Source organism: Lepidochelys olivacea (assembly GCF_965140295.1).
Source record: "Lepidochelys olivacea isolate rLepOli2 genome assembly, chromosome: 4".
Lineage (NCBI taxonomy): Eukaryota > Metazoa > Chordata > Testudines > Cheloniidae > Lepidochelys > Lepidochelys olivacea.
The window spans coordinates 147,838,295-147,855,438 of NC_140414.1; the positions used below are offsets into that span (position 1 = coordinate 147,838,295).

Genomic DNA, 17,144 nt, shown 5'->3' on the forward strand with positions numbered 1-17,144 from the left:
CACTTATTGTTAAGAAACCGAAGATGGATAAGGGAAAAAGAAGAAACCAGGAAAAAATCTTGAATTAGGAGAGGACATTTTAGAGAAAAAAATAACTTGAAATAGTTAGAGAATGGGGAGAAAAAGGAAGACAAAACTCATTATGATAAGAAAGGAAAACACAACAGAGTAGAATATTTTTATTCTATTATCTAGGGATGTTTTGATATTTAGTATCAGAGGGGTCGCCGTGTTAGTCTGGATCGGTAAAAGTGGCAAAGAGTCCTGTGGCACCTTCTCGACTAACAGCCGTATTGGAGCATGAGCTTTGGTGGGTGAACACCCACGTCGTCGGATGCACGCAAAAATATTCCCAGACTAAACAAACACATGCATCCGACGAAGTGGGGATTCACCCACCAAAGCTCATGCTCCAGTACGTCTGTTAGTCTACAAGGTGCCACAGGACTCTTTGCAGCTTTGATATTTATTAGCATTAAGAGGCCAGGATGTTACGGTGGCTTGGCTGTTGCTGTCACACAAACCAGTTGAATCTATTTTTTTCCAGCTTTGGACCAAGAGAGGGATGAAACCCCTCCTTGGACTTTGGGAGGCCACTTGTCCATTTTGAACCGGACAGTCATCTTTTTGGATGGTTTGTCCCCCATCCGGTACTGAGACAAAACTGGGCGTGGTTTTGTCCTGTATTAGATGGGGGATGCCATTCTGAACACCGTGCGTGCAAGATTGTGCTGGCATGGGCGGGAAAGGAGGGTGTGCTCTGCAAAATGGTGCTCCCTTTGTGGTGTGACCTCACATGCACCGTGTATGTGAGGTCACACCAGCGGGGGCCGGCCCACGCCATTCCTGGAAGTATCGGAACGTCCGGTATTCTGGGAACGTTTGAATGGCCGACCTACGTAGACCTGACCCCGTAGGGATCACTACGGTGCTGCCACCCGCAAGTCTTCAAAACTTCTGGGTCAGCCTCTCCTCCTGCACCTCCCAAAAATATTACAGGGTTTGTGAAGAAATTGTGGGAGCTGGCAGCACTGCATCTATCTCAGCCTAGTTTTCTTTTTGCCACTGTGTTGCAATAGGACATGCTGTTTCCTGTCTGCTCTTCTAGCCAGGGCGGGGACAGTATGCTCCACTGTGTTCAGACCTGCCATGTCACAGCGCAGCGACCTTCTTACAAATCCACCTTTCCAGGAAAGTGCAGCTGACATTGTTCCAAAAACCGCTTTGGAATGAGTCTAGGAACACACAGTCCTCTGTCCTGTCTATGCTCTGATTCCAGTTGTCTGGCTGACCTGTAGCCCAGAACCTAGAAATAAAATGAAATTTCCTGTTGATTGAATGGACTGGACTTCATTTACAAAGATTTTTTTTTACTTGGGGGGTCGCACATTTCAGAGCTTCTGCAGGAAGAGCTCATTGCCCACCCCAGGGCTCCTTTGGCAGCTCCATTCCCCCCGCCCCCCCAGCTCCTTGTCTGCCACCATCTCATCGCCCTCTACTTCAGGGATTCACGTCCCCCACACGCCAGGGTCTCTCTGGGGCCCCATTCCCCAGGGTCCCCATATGCTCTCCCCTCCTACCAGGGCTGTGTGTGGGCCCCCTTCCTCCATAGCAGGGTCCCCTATTCTCACACCCATGCAGAGGCGCTGTACACTCCCTTTCCTCTTTCCGCACATAGCAGGTCCCCCATTCTCTCCACCATGGCAGAGGCTCGAGGTGCACCCCCAGTCCTCTCTTTCCCCTCATGCTCCCCTTCCCCCCTAGAAAGGTCCCACAATCTCCCCCAACCGGGGGGTCTGTGTGCCCCCATTTCCCCTTGCTCCCATACTAGGGTTTCCCCATTCCTGCCCATGCCAGCGGCTGTGTGCAAGTGACCATTTCCCGTCCTTATCCGCCTCCTCCCAGTCCCACCACCAGTATTATCTGCCTGGGCGATAGGTCACTCAGGGTGTCAACACATCCAGTTCGACTGGGAGGCTGAGCAGGGTTACTGCTATGCTGGAAGGCACTAATGCACCATCAACCAACTGTTTGATCAATGAATGGAAGCTGGGGCTGTATGCTAAATAGATGGCAGGGGCTCCAGGTGCCCCCCTTTCCCTCTGTGGAGTGCTGATCCCCCACAAATCAACAGGATTCTGGCCATTAATGCTGGAATTGATGGCTCGCGTTCAACAGTTAGTGCACTCCAGGCAAACGCAGTAACGACATCTAGGACTCGTCTTCACGTGCCGCACTATCACAGCGAAGCTGCAGCGTTCTCGGGAAGATGCTGCCTACGCGGGCAGGAGAGCATCTCCCACCGGCGGAGTTAATCCACCTGCCGGAGAGGCGGCAGCTACGTCGTTGGGAGAAGCTCTCCCGTCGACAGTGTAACCCAAGCCTGCTGGGGCTGGGGCTCTGTCCCCCTGCAGTGGCAGCTAGACCAGCTAGCGCTCAATGAGGCTGCTACAGCCTTGGCTAAGAGAGAGGTGTCTTTTAGCTCATGCAATAGAGGCTCCTGCACTAAGCTGCAGAGGTCCCAGGTTTGATCCTGGCTGCTGACAACTGGGTTCTATCGGCGTTACGATCGCGCTGTGTACACGGGGGGGTGAAGCTGGTATAACTCTGTCACTCAGGGGTGTGGATTTTTCACACTTGGTCTGTAGCATAGACCTGGCCCCCCTTGAGTATATGGCCTTTACAAGCTTGGCCAATTAAAGGTTGTGAGGCATGGTAAAGGGGGGCCATAGAAGTACCTGAACTGGGTTAAAATGCACCTTCTCCTAAGGAACAATATCTACAAATCATTTGGAAAGCAGCAGGATACGGACCCTGGACTTCAGGAAAGCAGACTTCGACTCCCTCAGGGAACGGATGGGTAGGATCCCCTGGGGGACTAACATGAAGGGGAAAGGAGTCCAGGAGAGCTGGCTGTATTTCAAGGAATCCCTGTTGAGGTTACAGGGACAAACCATCGCGATGTGTCGAAAGAATAGTAAGTATGGCAGGCGACCAGCTTGGCTTAACGGTGAAATCCTAGCAGATCTTAAGCATAAAAAAGAAGCTTACAAGAAGTGGAAGGTTGGACATATGACCAGGGAAGAGTATAAAAATATTGCTCGGGCATGTAGGAATGATATCAGGAGGGCCAAATCGCACCTGGAGCTGCAGCTAGCCAGAGATGTCAAGAGTAACAAGAAGGGTTTCTTCAGGTATGTTGGCAACAAGAAGAAAGCCAAGGAAAGTGTGGGCCCCTTAATGAATGAGGGAGGCAACCTAGTGACGGAGGATGTGGAAAAAGCTAATGTACTCAATGCTTTTTTTGCCTCTGTCTTCACAAACAAGGTCAGCTCCCAGACTGCTGTGCTGGGCATCACAACATGGGGAAGAGATGGCCAGCCCTCTGTGGAGAAAGAGGTGGTTAGGGACTATTTACAAAAACGGGACGTGCACAAGTCCATGGGGCCGGATGAGTTGCATTCGAGAGTGCTAAAGGAACTGGCGGCTGTGATTGCAGAGCCATTGGCCATTATCTTTGAAAACTCGTGGCGAACGGGGGAAGTCCCGGATGACTGGAAAAAGGCTAATGTAGTGCCAATCTTTAAAAAAGGGAAGAAGGAGGATCCTGGGAACTACAGGCCAGTCAGCCTCACCTCAGTCCCCGGAAAAATCATGGAGCAGGTCCTCAAAGAATCAATCCTGAAGCACTTACATGAGAGGAAAGTGATCAGGAACAGTCAGCATGGATTCACCAAGGGAAGGTCATGCCTGACTAATCTAATCGCCTTCTATGATGAGATTACTGGTTCTGTGGATGAAGGGAAAGCAGTGGATGTATTGTATCTTGACTTTAGCAAAGCTTTTGACACGGTCTCCCACAGTATTCTTGTCAGCAAGTTAAGGAAGTATGGGCTGGATGAATGCACTATAAGGTGGGTAGAAAGCTGGCTAGATTGTCAGGCTCAACGGATAGTGATCAATGGCTCCATGTCTAGTTGGCAGCCGGTGTCAAGTGGAGTGCCCCAGGGGTTGGTCCTGGGGCCGGTTTTGTTCAATATCTTCATAAATGATCTGGAGGATGGTGTGGATTGCACTCTCAGCAAATTTGCGGATGATACCAAACTGGGAGGAGTGGTAGATACACTGGAGGGCAGGGATAGGATACAGAGGGACCTAGACAAATTGGAGGATTGGGCCAAAAGAAATCTGATGAGGTTCAATAAGGATAAGTGCAGGGTCCTGCACTTAGGACGGAAGAACCCAATGCACAGCTACAGACTAGGGACCGAATGGCTAGGCAGCAGCTCTGCGGAAAAGGACCTAGGGGTGACAGTGGACGAGAAGCTGGATATGAGCCAGCAGTGTGCCCTTGTTGCCAAGAAGGCCAATGGCATTTTGGGATGTATAAGTAGGGGCATAGCGAGCAGATCGAGGGACGTGATCGTTCCCCTCTATTCGACATTGGTGAGGCCTATTTTGGAGTACTGTGTCCAGTTTTGGGCCCCACACTACAAGAAGGATGTGGATAAATTGGAGAGAGTCCAGCGAAGGGCAACAAAAATGATTAGGGGCCTAGAACACATGACTTATGAGGAGAGGCTGAGGGAGCTTGGATTGTTTAGTCTTCAGAAGAGAAGAATGAGGGGGGATTTGATAGCTGCTTTCAACTACCTGAGAGGTAGTTCCAGAGAGGACGGTTCTAGACTATTCTCAGTGGTGGAAGAGGACAGGACAAGGAGTAATGGTCTCAAGTTGCAGTGGGGGAGGTTTAGGTTGGATATTAGGAAAAACTTTTTCACTAAGAGGGTGGTGAAACACTGGAATGCGTTACCTAGGGAGGTGGTGGAATCTCCTTCCTTAGAAGTTTTTAAGGTCAGGCTTGACAAAGCCCTGGCTGGGATGATTTAATTGGGTATGGGTCCTGCTTTTGAGCAGGGGGTTGGACTAGATGACCTCCTGAGGTCCCTTCCAACCCTGATATTCTATGATTCTATGATTCTATGATTCAATGAAAACCAACCCACCCAAAACAAACTATTTCTCTTTGGAGAAAGAACAAAGCTTTCATTAAAGAATGGGTAAGTCATTTCTTTTGAAAATGTTCGTGAAATCTTCCCTTTTCTTTCTTCAGCTGGCTCTGCTGAGCACAGGCCTGAGCATTGACACTGATCCCCTATAGGCAGGAGCATCCGTAGCCGTTTCCTAGATAATTAATACGTGGCAGCAGCATAATGATTCATTTCAAACTTTACCCTCCTGTGTATTTGGCACCATCCAGCCAGCGCCAGTTGCCTTCTGTCCCTTTGTCAGTGAGTCCAATCCAGCGATGTGTTCCCCAGGTTGCATTGACAAGATATTTCTGCAAAATACAACTTATATTGCTTGCATTTCACCCACAGGACCCTGAGCAATATGATAGTAATCCAGCCACGGCTGCCGGGGGTTAATAGGTGTTACATGGAAAGTCTTCTGCTGTATTTGATTGGTAAGTGAAGGGCCCAGTTCCCATCTGACACTGGTGTAAATCAGGAGTAACTCCACTGATGTCCGCATGCCGGACAGGGGCTTATGCTCCCAGTTCAAGTCCTGGCTCTAGGAGCTCCCTGGAGCTCTCTGTGAAGAAGGGGCTGGGCTGGAGGAGAGAAGTACAGGGCAGAGTCTCCATTTGTGGCACAGAAAGGTGCTACAGAAGCACAACAAAGTGGGAACCAGCTTCCCTCTGAGTCTCCTTTGGGGAGGGGACTGGAAAGCCTGGGAAGTGGTGGACTCTGGCTCCACCCCCGATGGCTTGTGGCATGGGGCGGAGATATCACAGGTGATTGGAAGGTGATTCAATCATCCTTCAGGCCGCTGTGAAGTTACTGCTCTCACCTGCTCTGCCTCCGTGACAATGGAGCTCAGGTGCGAGTCCTGAGACACACAGAACCGCTCGGCCTCCTCCCAGGACTTTGTCTCTCGTGAGAAGTAATAGAGGTTCCCACCGTTAAATCTCCAGCCGCTGGAGAGCTTTGTCAGCACGTCACCTAGGAGCAGAGACTGAGGTCAGAAGCGCAGTACAAAGGTGCTACACTCTCCTGGGAAATACACAGAGAGGTCAGGATTTCTGGAGCTGCTTTTCCCCCAACCCTCTGCCTCTCGACAGCTACAGATTCAGGGAACTTCTAAGCCATGATTCTTTCAGCACAGAGCAAGCCCTGACAGCAGCTCCTTCCCGTTTACTGCAAAGATCTCTTCACCTGAAGGCCCCCATTGATTGCACCAATGGTTCCATGGTGTGGAGTGTCTCTAAGGGGACGTCTATACAGCAGAAAAACCCCAAACCATGCCGCAGCGAGCATCAGACCCTGGGTTAACAGTCTTGGGGTCCTGGGGCTTGTGCTGCGGGGCTAAAAGTAGCAGTGTAGACATTTGGGGCTTGGCTGGAGCCTGGGCTTCAAGACCTTCTCTGCTCACTGGGTTTCAGAGGCCAGGCTCCAGCCCGACCCCAAACATCTACATTGCTAATTTTAGCCCCGTAGCACAGGTCCCACTTGTTCTTTTACCAGAAGAATACACACCATGAGTGTCTTTTTATGGGACAGATGGTGCCTAAAGTTTCCAACTTTCTACTCAAACAAAACCAAAGACCCTTGCCCTGTCCCCTACCCTGCCCCTCCTCCGAGGCCCCGCCCATGCTCCGCCTCTTCTGTGAGGTCTCCCCTACTCACTCCATCCCTCCTCCCTATGTCATTTGCTCTCCCCACCCTCTCTGATTCTCTCATTTTCACCAGGCTGGTTCAGGGGGTTGGGGTGCGGGAGGGGTGAGGGCTCCAGGGTAGGACCTGAAATTAGGAGTTCAGGGTATGGGAGGGGGCTCCGGGCTGAGGCAGTGGGTTGGGATGTGAGAGGCGGTGAGGGTTCTGGATGGGGGTGAGAGCTCTGGAGGGGGGCCAGGGATGAGGAGTTTGGGGTGTAGGAGCGGGCTCCCGGCTGGGAGGTGGAGCTGAGGGGTTCAGAGTAAGAGAGGGGGCTCCGGTCTGAGGCAGGGGGTTGGGGTATGGGAGGAGGTACGGGCTCTGGGCTGGGGGCTGCAGATTCTGGGGTTGGGCCAGAAATGAGGGGTCCAGGGTGCAGGAGGGGTCAGGGGTCCAGGCTTCAGACGGCGCATACCTCAAGCAGCTCCTGGAAGCAGTGGCATGTCCCCACTCTGGCTCCTATGCGGAGGCGCAGCCAGGCAGCTCTGCGCACTGCTCCATCCGCAGGCACCACCCCCGCAGCTCCCATTGGCCGTGGCTGCTGGCCAATGGGAACTGCAGAGCTGACGCTTGGGGTAGGGGTAGCGTGCAGAGCCCCCTGGCTGCTCCTACACACAGGACTCAGAGGGGGGACATGCCCCTGATTCCAGGAGCCACACAGAGCCACAGCAGGCAGGGAACCTGCCTTAGCCCTGCTGTGCCGCCGGCTGGACTTTTAACACCTGGTCGTCGGAGCCGCTGGGGTCTCTTTTCGACCTGGAGTTCCAGTCGAAAACTGGACACCTGGCAATCCTAATTGTACCCCTCTCCAGCCTGCATGTGGAAGGGCCCTCCAAGTACAGATCTCCCCCTTTGCAGGTAGAATCACGAACTCCATGGCACCGTTCCCCCTCCCCACCCCAGACCTGGGGCACTCTCTCTCCACAGTCCAGGGGCTGTGTAGGAGAAGGGGGTATAGCCAGGCTGAACTGTGGGGTGCCATGTCTTCCTCCCGCCTCCAGCCTTGTGGAAATCACCTGGGGAAGGTAACCCACGTTCAAGCTGCATTATAGTTTCTGCAAAGCCGATGTGACGACCGCCGTAGGGGAATGAGCCAGGAGCCTCCAGGGCGGGAAGCACGAGTCACTACAGCTTGAGCTGGAGAGCCAGACCCCGTAGCTGGAACTGAGACAGGCTCACACCCTCCGTGGATCGGGCACGGAGCAGGGGCACGTAACAAACACTGACCAGTGGTTCAGACTGAGCTCCCCACGAGCCCAGGAGAGGAAGAGATGGGTTGGCTGCCCTCTTTCACCCTCCCCCACCCCCTTACTTTAATGCCTGTCCCACTGGTAGTTAGATTCCCTGCAGCATTTGCTCCCGTTACTTACTGTACTGCTTCCGCATCGTGGCACGGGAGGTACCGACTTCCTCCAAAGGGCCCATTAACAGCTGCAGCGTGTCCAGTAATGGGCCTAAAACCCATTAAAATAGTTAAAGGGGCACTGCCATGCGGTGTAGGTCCAAGCGTTAGCAATTGCCCACCCCAGGATCTCAGATGATATTCTGAGGGTTTAGGATGTCTTGTGTCCATAGTTGTAAGCTCCAGGCATACTAGGTCTGAACGGACCCGGGCCTGACTCACAGTCCAGCAAATACCCTGAAGTGACACAAAGTGTAGATAAATGCAGTAAAATACCCACCTATGCATGGGGTGCCATCTTCACGCCCCGCTGGAACGAATGGGACAACACATGGAGTAAGGCACTGCTCAGTGTGAGTAAGGGGATCAGTAGGAAAAGCCAGCAGACAAGATTCTAATACTTTCTAATATAATAATAATACTTGCCATTTTGTTCCAGGGCTGGTGAATAAGATGCATTGCCAAGCTTCAAAAAGTCTTTGATTCTCTGAATCGCTTCTGCAACTTGGTGTTTCTTCCTGAGCTCCTGGTGATCTACAAGAGATGACAGGAGGGAGAAATAACTGGAGAGTCGACATTTTGCCCCCTGTCTTCAGAGGAGAAAGAAGAAATTGGATTGCAATGCCCTCCCCCACGCCGGTGGGTGCTAAGGGTTTGTCTACATGAGAAAATTAAATTGGTTTATAAACTGATTTGGTTAAACGGGTGCAACTTCCTTGTGGGGAGCCTCATAGTTTAGTTTCTGAATGCCTCAGACTGATTCACTTAAAGTCAATTTCAGTGTAACACACTCATACTGAAATAAGAGTGTTCACACACAGACATTACACCTGTTTAACTAAATCATCTGAAGGAGACGCCGCAAGCTTAGATTAATAGATTTTAAAGCCAGAAGAGATCATAAGATCAGCTAGTCTGCCCTCCTGCATAGAACACGCCAGAGAATGTCTATGCTGATGCTGCAGGAAGCCTGGATCACGCTGTGGTATTTTCCTAAATCTTCCTTCCATATATTGTAGTTTGAATACAGAGTGACATAGGGCATGTGGCATAATTACAATTCCTCAATATTTCCATTCTAAAGGATCTTTTCAGTTGATTAGGCGTTTGTTAGCTTTCATATTTTGGGCTGAAATTTATGGATCTATGCCTTATTTTTGGTCAAATTCTATTGGCAATTACCATGGTATATATCTGAATGGACACTGCTGTCACTGAATGAGTGAGGGATGTGTAATAAATTAGGCAGACATCCCCTCAAAGGCGAGAGAGGACAAAAATACATATTGAACAAATTCCTCATTTCCTGCACACTGTCCAGCCTTCACACTGGATGAGACAAGGAGCCAGCAGAACAAAGAGAATGTGATCCTGTACTTATAAACTATTTGTAACCAATGTCAAAGTGTGGGGGAAGACTTAAGAGTTTTTGGGACTAATTCAATTTTGGAATTTTCTGACTTTTGAATGGTCCTACTTGCAACCTTCAAGTTCTTTTTGTAACATAGTTAAATATTAAAAAACCCTATCATTAAATGGATGTTTTTTGTCAGAGAGTGAGCGAGCCTGGAGCACTGGGCCTGGTGTAAGAGCTAAGGTCTGAACCATAGTCAGCAAAGTCAAGCCATGTATGAAAGCAGATGCTTACACGTTCACTGTCCAATATATGAACTTGGCAAGGGCACTGCCTTGCTAAAACACAGGCACTCCTAAGAAGCAACAGATACTGGGTGTGTATGTGAACACATTCCAAAAGATCAGCCCAGATACATCCTGACCTAGCACAAGATAAGAGGGTTTGACAGAAATGAGGAAGAGGGATGTTTTGCCCATGACATCTGGAGCAAGGTAACCAGCAGATGTCACAGGACACATAAGGTGGGTAGATAAATTGTTTGTCTCAGACTATAAATGTCAGGGGACCTCGCCTTAGTCCTGTGTGTGGCCGAGGAGACAGCAGAAATTCCCACTGCTGACTGAGCCATTCCTTGCAATGGGGGACTCATGCGTTAGTCTATCTGTAGCTCCTTGGGGACACTAGGACTGTGCCTTGAGGGCAATAAACCTGGCCGAGTGCCTTTGTCAGCGAACTGTGCCAGTGGTCTTTCTTTATGAGTAACATCAAGGTCTGTTGAATTAGCAGGCTGCACTCTCTGCTAGTGCTGATAACACTGGAGCTCCAAGAACAGAAGAACTGAGCAGCTGGAATGGCTCAAGCAGCCTGAACAGTATTACCGAGGCAATGGCATTCCAGCCTTCAACACTTAACAGTTTTTTGCTACCCTCCTCCCACCGCCACCCCCCAAAACTCACATAAATGTTGAGTTTATAGCTATAGTTGAACTTACACATAATGGTCATAGTAACAAAAGAAGCACTGAGGGAAAGACTCAGCAGCATAAGTACAGCACGGAGGATGACCTTTCTCTTCTGAGATGTCTCAGGTAGTCTTCCTTGAAGGAGAAGAGGAAATGTTACAGCTGCATTGCAAGGGCTGAAATGCTATTAATTATAATAAAGATAAAATCATATACTAATACATTAAAAGAATACACACACACAGAGTCTTATAAATATTTAAATTTATTAAGTGGTTGTGTAAATTAGAAATTCATAGATTCATAGATTTCTAGTCCAGAGGTACCACTGTGATCATCTAGTCTGATGTCCTGCATAACACAGGACAAAGGACTGCCCTGAGATAATTCCTACTTCAAGTTCAATAGCTGTGGTTGATGTAGAGTGTACCTTTCGGAAAAACATCCAGTCTTGATTTTTAAATTTCCAGTGATGGGGAATCCACCACAGCCTTTGATAAGTTGTTCCAATGATTAAGTACCCTCACTGCTAAAAATTTGTGCCTCATTTCTAGTCTGAATTTGTCTAGCTTCAACTTGCAGCCACGGGATTGTGTTATACTAGTGGTTTTCAACCTATGGTCTGTGGATCCCTGGGGCTCTGCAGACTATGTCTAAGACATCGATGAAAGGTTGTTGTTACCTGTTTTCAACCTGTTGTCCACACATTCCTGGGGGTCCACAGACTATATCTAAGATTTCCAAAGGGATTTGCACCTTCATTCAATATTTTTAGGAGTCCACAACTGAAAAAAGGTTGACAAAGACATAACCACTGTTATGCCTTTGTCTGCTAAACTGAAGAACCCTGTATTATTAAATTTGGGTTCCCCAAGAAGGTACTTATAAACTGTGATCAAGCCATCCTTTAACCGCTCTTCCATAAGCTAAATAGACTAGCTCCTTGAGTTTCTTACTAGTGGATAGCAGGGAAGAAGTAGATGTGATATATCTGGACTTTATTGAGGCTTTTGACACAGTCCAACATGATATTCATAGAATCATAGAATCATAGAATATCAGAGTTGGAAGGGACCTCAGGAGGTCATCTAGTCCAACCCCCTGCTCAAAGCCGGACCAATCCCCAACTAAATCATCCCAGCCAGGGCTCTGTCAAGCCTTACTTTAAAAATATCTAAGGAAGGAAATTCCACCACCTCCCTAGATAACACATTCCAGTGTTTCACCACCCTCCTAGTGAAAAAGTTTTTCCTAATATCCAACCTAAGCAAACTAGGGAAATGTGGTGTAGATGAAATTACTATAAGGTGCGTGCCCAATTGGTTAAAAGACCATTCTCAAAGAATAGTTATCAATGGTTCACTGTCAAACCAGGAGGATGTATCCAGTAGGGTCCCACAAGGGTCTGTTCTGAGTTTGGTACTATTCAATATTTTCATTAACGACTTGGATGGTGTAGTGGAGAGCATGCTTATAAAATTTGCAGATGACGCCAAAGTGGGAGGGGTTGCAAGAACTTTGGAGGACAGGATTAGAGTTCAAAATGATCTTGACAAATTGGAGAATTGGTCTGAAATCAATAAGATGAAATTCAATAAAGATAAGTGTGGAGTACTACACTTAGAAAGGAAAAATGTGACAAACACAAAATGGGGGGGGAGTGGTTAGGCAGCCGTACAGCTGACAAGGATCTGGGACTTATAGAGGATCACAAATTGAATATGAGTCAAGAACATGATGCAGTTGCAAAAAAGACAAATGTCATTCTGAGTTGTATTAACAGGAATGTCATATGTAAGACACAGGAGGTAATTGTCCCACTCTGCTCAGCACTGGTGAGGCCTCCTCCGGAGGCTTGTGTCCAATTCTGGGCACCGCACTTTAAGAAAGATGTGGACAAATTGGAGAGAGTCCAGAGGAAAACAAAAATGATAAGAGAAAACCTGACTGTAACAGGGTGCCTTGCCCTGCCAGCTGGAGAGCCTGGGGCTAAGCCAACCCGAATACGGAATGAGCCCCACCTGAGGGGGATAAGGCAGTTCTCTACAAAGAGCAGGAAAAGAGGGAAGCACAAGGAGCTGCAGCTATGCTGAAGGATACTGCAGGGAGAAAAAGGGGTGCTGCAGGACCACGGCACCACAGAGCGTGGAGGGTATAGCTCAGTGAGTGGGAGGCAGTTGGGGTGCAGGAAACCCTGACTGTGTTTGAGACTGAATGTCAGAGTCCCAGCAAGGGAGTGCTGGGCGAGCTGCCTGGGAGATCAGACTGGGCCTGAAGAAGAGCCCTGGGGGCAAGAGAAAACACAAGGACTTTGTGTGGTTGGAACTGGCTTTCGTTTGGGACTCTGGGTTGTTGTAAACTGGTTCTGTACTAAACTAGCCCCATGTAAGAGCGTTATTAATCAGAGAAAGCTCCTGTAAATTCTTAAAGGGCCCTTATAAGAAAAAAACTCAGTGGTGAGGAGCCTGCAGAGACATCCCTGGCCAGGAGGGGTCACTATATACATGGTCATCCTGCTATACTGACTGATGAAGAAAGGTTGAAAGAATTGGGCTTTTTTAATCTAGAGAAGAGAAGGCTGAAGGGGGAGCTGATAACAGTCTTCAAATATGTTAAAGGCTGTTATAAAGAGGATGGTGATAAGTTCTCCATATCCACTGAAGATAGAACAAGAAGTGATCAGCTTAGTTTGCAGCAAGGGAGATGTAGGTTAGATATTGAGAAAAACTTTCTAACTCTAAGGGTATTTAAGCTCCGGAATAGGTGTCCAACGGAGGTTGCGGAGTTCCCGTATGTGGCACTCAGTGCTCCAAAGCAGTACCCTGGCACCCCCACATCTACCATGGTGATATATTTATGATATGTTTTGTACAAAGTATGTCTTGAGAAGTATCATTTTAAAAGGCTTGATCTGTTGAACATTAATATCCTGTTGGATTGTATGTGCTGTTATTGTATGTGGAGTTATGAAGTTTTGCTGTGTGTGTGTGTGTGCGCATTACTGAAATATGTTGTGAGGTTGGGAACACCCACAACCAGCCTATCAGGTGCAACAATGGAGGAGCCAGACATGATGATGGCCCATTAAAGGGAATCCACACTCACAAGGACTGTTCCAGGAATCTGTACAATGGAGACTTCCCAGAGAGAACACAGGCAATGGAGACTGCTTGACCCATGTCACAAGCATAGATGTTTCCAGCAGGCTGGAAGAAACCATAAAAGAGGGGAAGTGACATCATTACTTGGCCTCACTTTCCCCCCACAAGGCAACACCTGGAAGCACATAAGGAGAACAAAGACTGACAAGGGGAAGGTGGTCCCAGCCTGGAAAGGAGAATTCCAGCTTGTGTAGTAAGGAACTATATCATCAGGATGAGACACTGCTTGATTCAAATCCTGTCTAGTTAATAGAACTCAGATTGTGATTTTACTTTTATTTCTTAGGTAACCAACTTTGAGCTGTACTCTTACTACTTATAATCCCTTAAAATCTATCTTTCTGTAGTTAATAAATCTGTTTTATATTTTACCTTAAACAGTGTGGTTTGGTTGAAATGCTTGGGAAATCTGCTCACTGTACAAAAGGTGGTGCATGCCCTCTCCACGTTGAGGGAGGGGCAGACTGCGTAATAAATTTACACTGGTCAGGCTTCTGAACAGGGCAGGAGGGTACAGCCTTGGGGTCCTAGTCTGGAGCCTCTCTATTGTTAGTTCGTGAGTGGCTGGTGAAAACATTCATGTAACTCAGCTGCGTGTGTCCCTGCCTGTGGATGGCTGTGTAAGTGCAGAACCTGGAGAGGTTTGCAGCTTATCACAGCATCACAGTGTGAGAGGGAGCCCAGATTGGTATGTCAGAGGGCTCAGCGGTATTCCAGTTCCAGGTTGCACCCCAGAGAACCCGTCACACTGTCATTGGAGGTTTTTAAGAACAGGTTGGACAAACATCTGTCAGAGCTGGTCTAGGTTTACGTGGTCCTGCCTCAGCACAGGGGGCTGTACTAGATGGCCACTCGAGGTCCCTTCAAGCCCTACATTTCTATGATTCAGTAAGACAGGTTTTCTAATACTTTAATAATTCTGGTGGCACTTTCCTGAACCCTCTGAAATTTATCAACATCCTTCTTGAAGTGCAGACGCAGGAGCTGGACACAGTATCCAGCAGCAGTAGCACCAGTGACCAACATAAAAGTAATACACCCTCTTCACTCCTACTCAAGAAAACCTGGTTATGCCTCCCAGGATCACATTAGCCCATGTGGCCTCAGCATCTCCCTGGGAGCTCATATTCAGTTTATTACCCACTGTGAGTCCCATGTCTTTTTCAGAGTCCCTGCTACCCAGGACAGAGTCCCCCATCCTGTAAGTGTGGCTCCATTCTTTGTTCCTAGATGTATGGCTGTACATTTGGCTGTATTGAAATGCAAATTGTTTGCTTGTGCCCAGCTCACCAAGTGGTCTAGCTCGTTCACTGACCCATCCTCTTCACTATTTGCCACTCCCCCATCTTTGTGTCACCTGCAAATTGTGTCAGTGATGATTTTATGTTTTCTTCCAGGAAAACAAGAACTGATCCCTGCAGGATACTACTAAAAACACACCTGTTCTCTGAGATTCCCCATTCACAGTTACAATTAGTTAGCCAGTTTTAAATCCATTTAATGTGGGCCATGTTGATGTTGAATGATTCTAGTTTCTTAACCAGTGCCTGGTTTGCAATGGCGCCAATGATGCCATGGCACCGGGCCCACACTCAGAAGGAGCCAGGGGACCTAGACTGTGTCCCCACCCCCTGCTCTGCCCTGAGGCCCCGCCCCTGCTCGGCCTCTTCCCCCTGAGGCACCACCCACCGTTTGCTCCTCTCCACCCCTCCCCCTAGGGCCTAGGGGGGAAAAGCTGATTGGGGGCAGGCTCTTGTGGGGAAGAGGCCAAGCGGGCGCAGGGCCTCGGGGGGAAGAGGCCAAGTGCGGGTGGGGCCTGGGGCAGAGCGCAGGAGAAGTGGGAGGCGGGGCTACGGTCCTGGCGCTGGGGCCCACAAATGATTAATCTGGCCCTGGTGGTACCGGGTCAAATGCCTTACAGATTGCAATTATATTACATCAACACTATTACCATGATCAACCAAACTTGTAATCTCATCCAAGAAAGATAGCAAGTTAGTTTGACAAGATCTATTTATACATAAACACATGTTGATTGGCATTAATTGTATAAACCTCCTTTAATTCTTTATTATTTGAGTCCCATATCAACCACCCCTTTATTTTGCTTTGGATCAACATCAGGCAGGCAGGCCTATAATTATATGGCTGTGGGGGAGGGGGGGAGTCTGTCCCTTTAACGGTAGTGGTGGCTAGTGCTTAGCCTACCCTGATTGCATGGCATGCCCCTTTAAGGTTTTAGGAGAGTCTGATGTCTTTTGGGGAAGCTGTATGAACTACACAAACTAGACCCCAGGAGAAGGGGAATATCTAGAAATTTTGGAAATTCCAAAAATTAGTTCTGGCAGGAAGTGGCTGAACCAATTCAGATAAAATAAGAATCTTCTCCTCAGATCTGATCATTTTCTTTTAAAAAACTGGTCAAGCTGTCTTTCTGTACAGACAGATTCATAGGGCCAGAAAGAGGCATCAGGACCATCCTGCTGACCTCCTGCATAACACAAGCCAGGGTTGTTTTCTTTGGCCCCTCTGAGGTGGAGGAAAAATTCAGAAACAGATTGAGCACCACTTGTGCAGCTCAAGCTGTCAGAGCAGGCTGTGCGTCCCATACCCTGCTTTGAGCAGGGGTTGGACTGGACGACCTCCTGAGGTCTCTTCCAACCCTGATATTCCATGATTCTATACCCACCAGTGACTGCCACTCAGCAAAGCTGAACTGCAGAGAAAAGGAAGCCCAGGAAAGATGAAATAAAAGACCGAATGCTTCTTACCTTCCCCAAGTTGCCGACTCGGAATTACTCTGGTCACATTCTGATAGGTATTTTCCTCTTTTCCTGCCCACTTTGTGAGTGGAAAACTTCGCAGCTGGTCCATGTCAGGTGGTCTTCCTGACTGGTTTGTGAATGTCTCTCTCACCCAAATGTGTGACTGAGAAATAAAAATGGGAAATGAGATCTACAAAGTCTCAAGGACAACAAAACCAAAACGGCTCAGACCACAGAGTGCCAAGTCAGACACCGCTGTGATCTTTGAGCGACTGCAGGTGTAGGGAGAGATAAGGGGGATCAGCCAGGCTGCAAGTTAGCCACAAACTATGGCATGAACTGACACAGACCATTCCACAGGCAAGTGTCCAGATCACAAAACCTGCCACAATTGTTCAGGAGACTCGCGATGGACTGTGCAGAAAGGACAAGAGCTAGGAGGCGAAGAACGCTCAAAGGGAGCTGGATTGGTGTGGGGGAAGCTAGCACTGTGCTATATCTGGTCTGTGGCTAAAGTGGACTTTACTTGCAAGGGATGCCAATCATAGAATCATAGAATATCAGGGTTGGAAGGGACCTCAGGAGATCATCTAGTCCAACCCCCTGCTCAAAGCAGGACCAATCCCCAATTTTTGCCCCCGATCCCTAAATGGCCCCCTCAAGGATTGAACTCACAACCCTGGGTTTAGCAGGCCAATGCTCAAACCACTGAGCTATCCCTCTTCCCCCCAGCTGCTTTCACCAACACGAAGAGTCAACAGGCAGCTCAGACAACCTTCTGA

The 17,144-nt window shown here is 48.6% G+C and overlaps 1 protein-coding gene across 2 annotated transcripts in view; it reads right to left on the minus strand.

Moving 5' to 3' along the window:
- Nucleotides 1-301: 301 nt before the first annotated feature.
- The window catches only part of LOC311520207 (C-type lectin domain family 4 member F-like), a 49,956-nt gene continuing 33,113 nt past the window's right edge, over nt 302-17,144 (minus strand). Inside the window, exons 2-8 of one of the 2 annotated variants that reach the window (XM_084627506.1) lie at nt 16,369-16,525; nt 10,467-10,571; nt 8,545-8,652; nt 8,087-8,170; nt 5,854-6,005; nt 5,235-5,341; nt 302-1,306 (exon numbers count right to left, since the gene is read on the minus strand). In XM_084627506.1, coding sequence (XP_084483632.1) covers nt 1,153-1,306; nt 5,235-5,341; nt 5,854-6,005; nt 8,087-8,170; nt 8,545-8,652; nt 10,467-10,571; nt 16,369-16,471 — 813 coding nt within the window. In that variant the 5' untranslated portion in view covers nt 16,472-16,525 and the 3' untranslated portion in view covers nt 302-1,152. Of the gene's footprint in view, nt 1,307-5,234; nt 5,342-5,853; nt 6,006-8,086; nt 8,171-8,544; nt 8,653-10,466; nt 10,572-13,541; nt 13,613-16,368; nt 16,526-17,144 lie in introns of those variants that run through there. The other variant, XM_084627507.1, reaches the window with a different exon arrangement.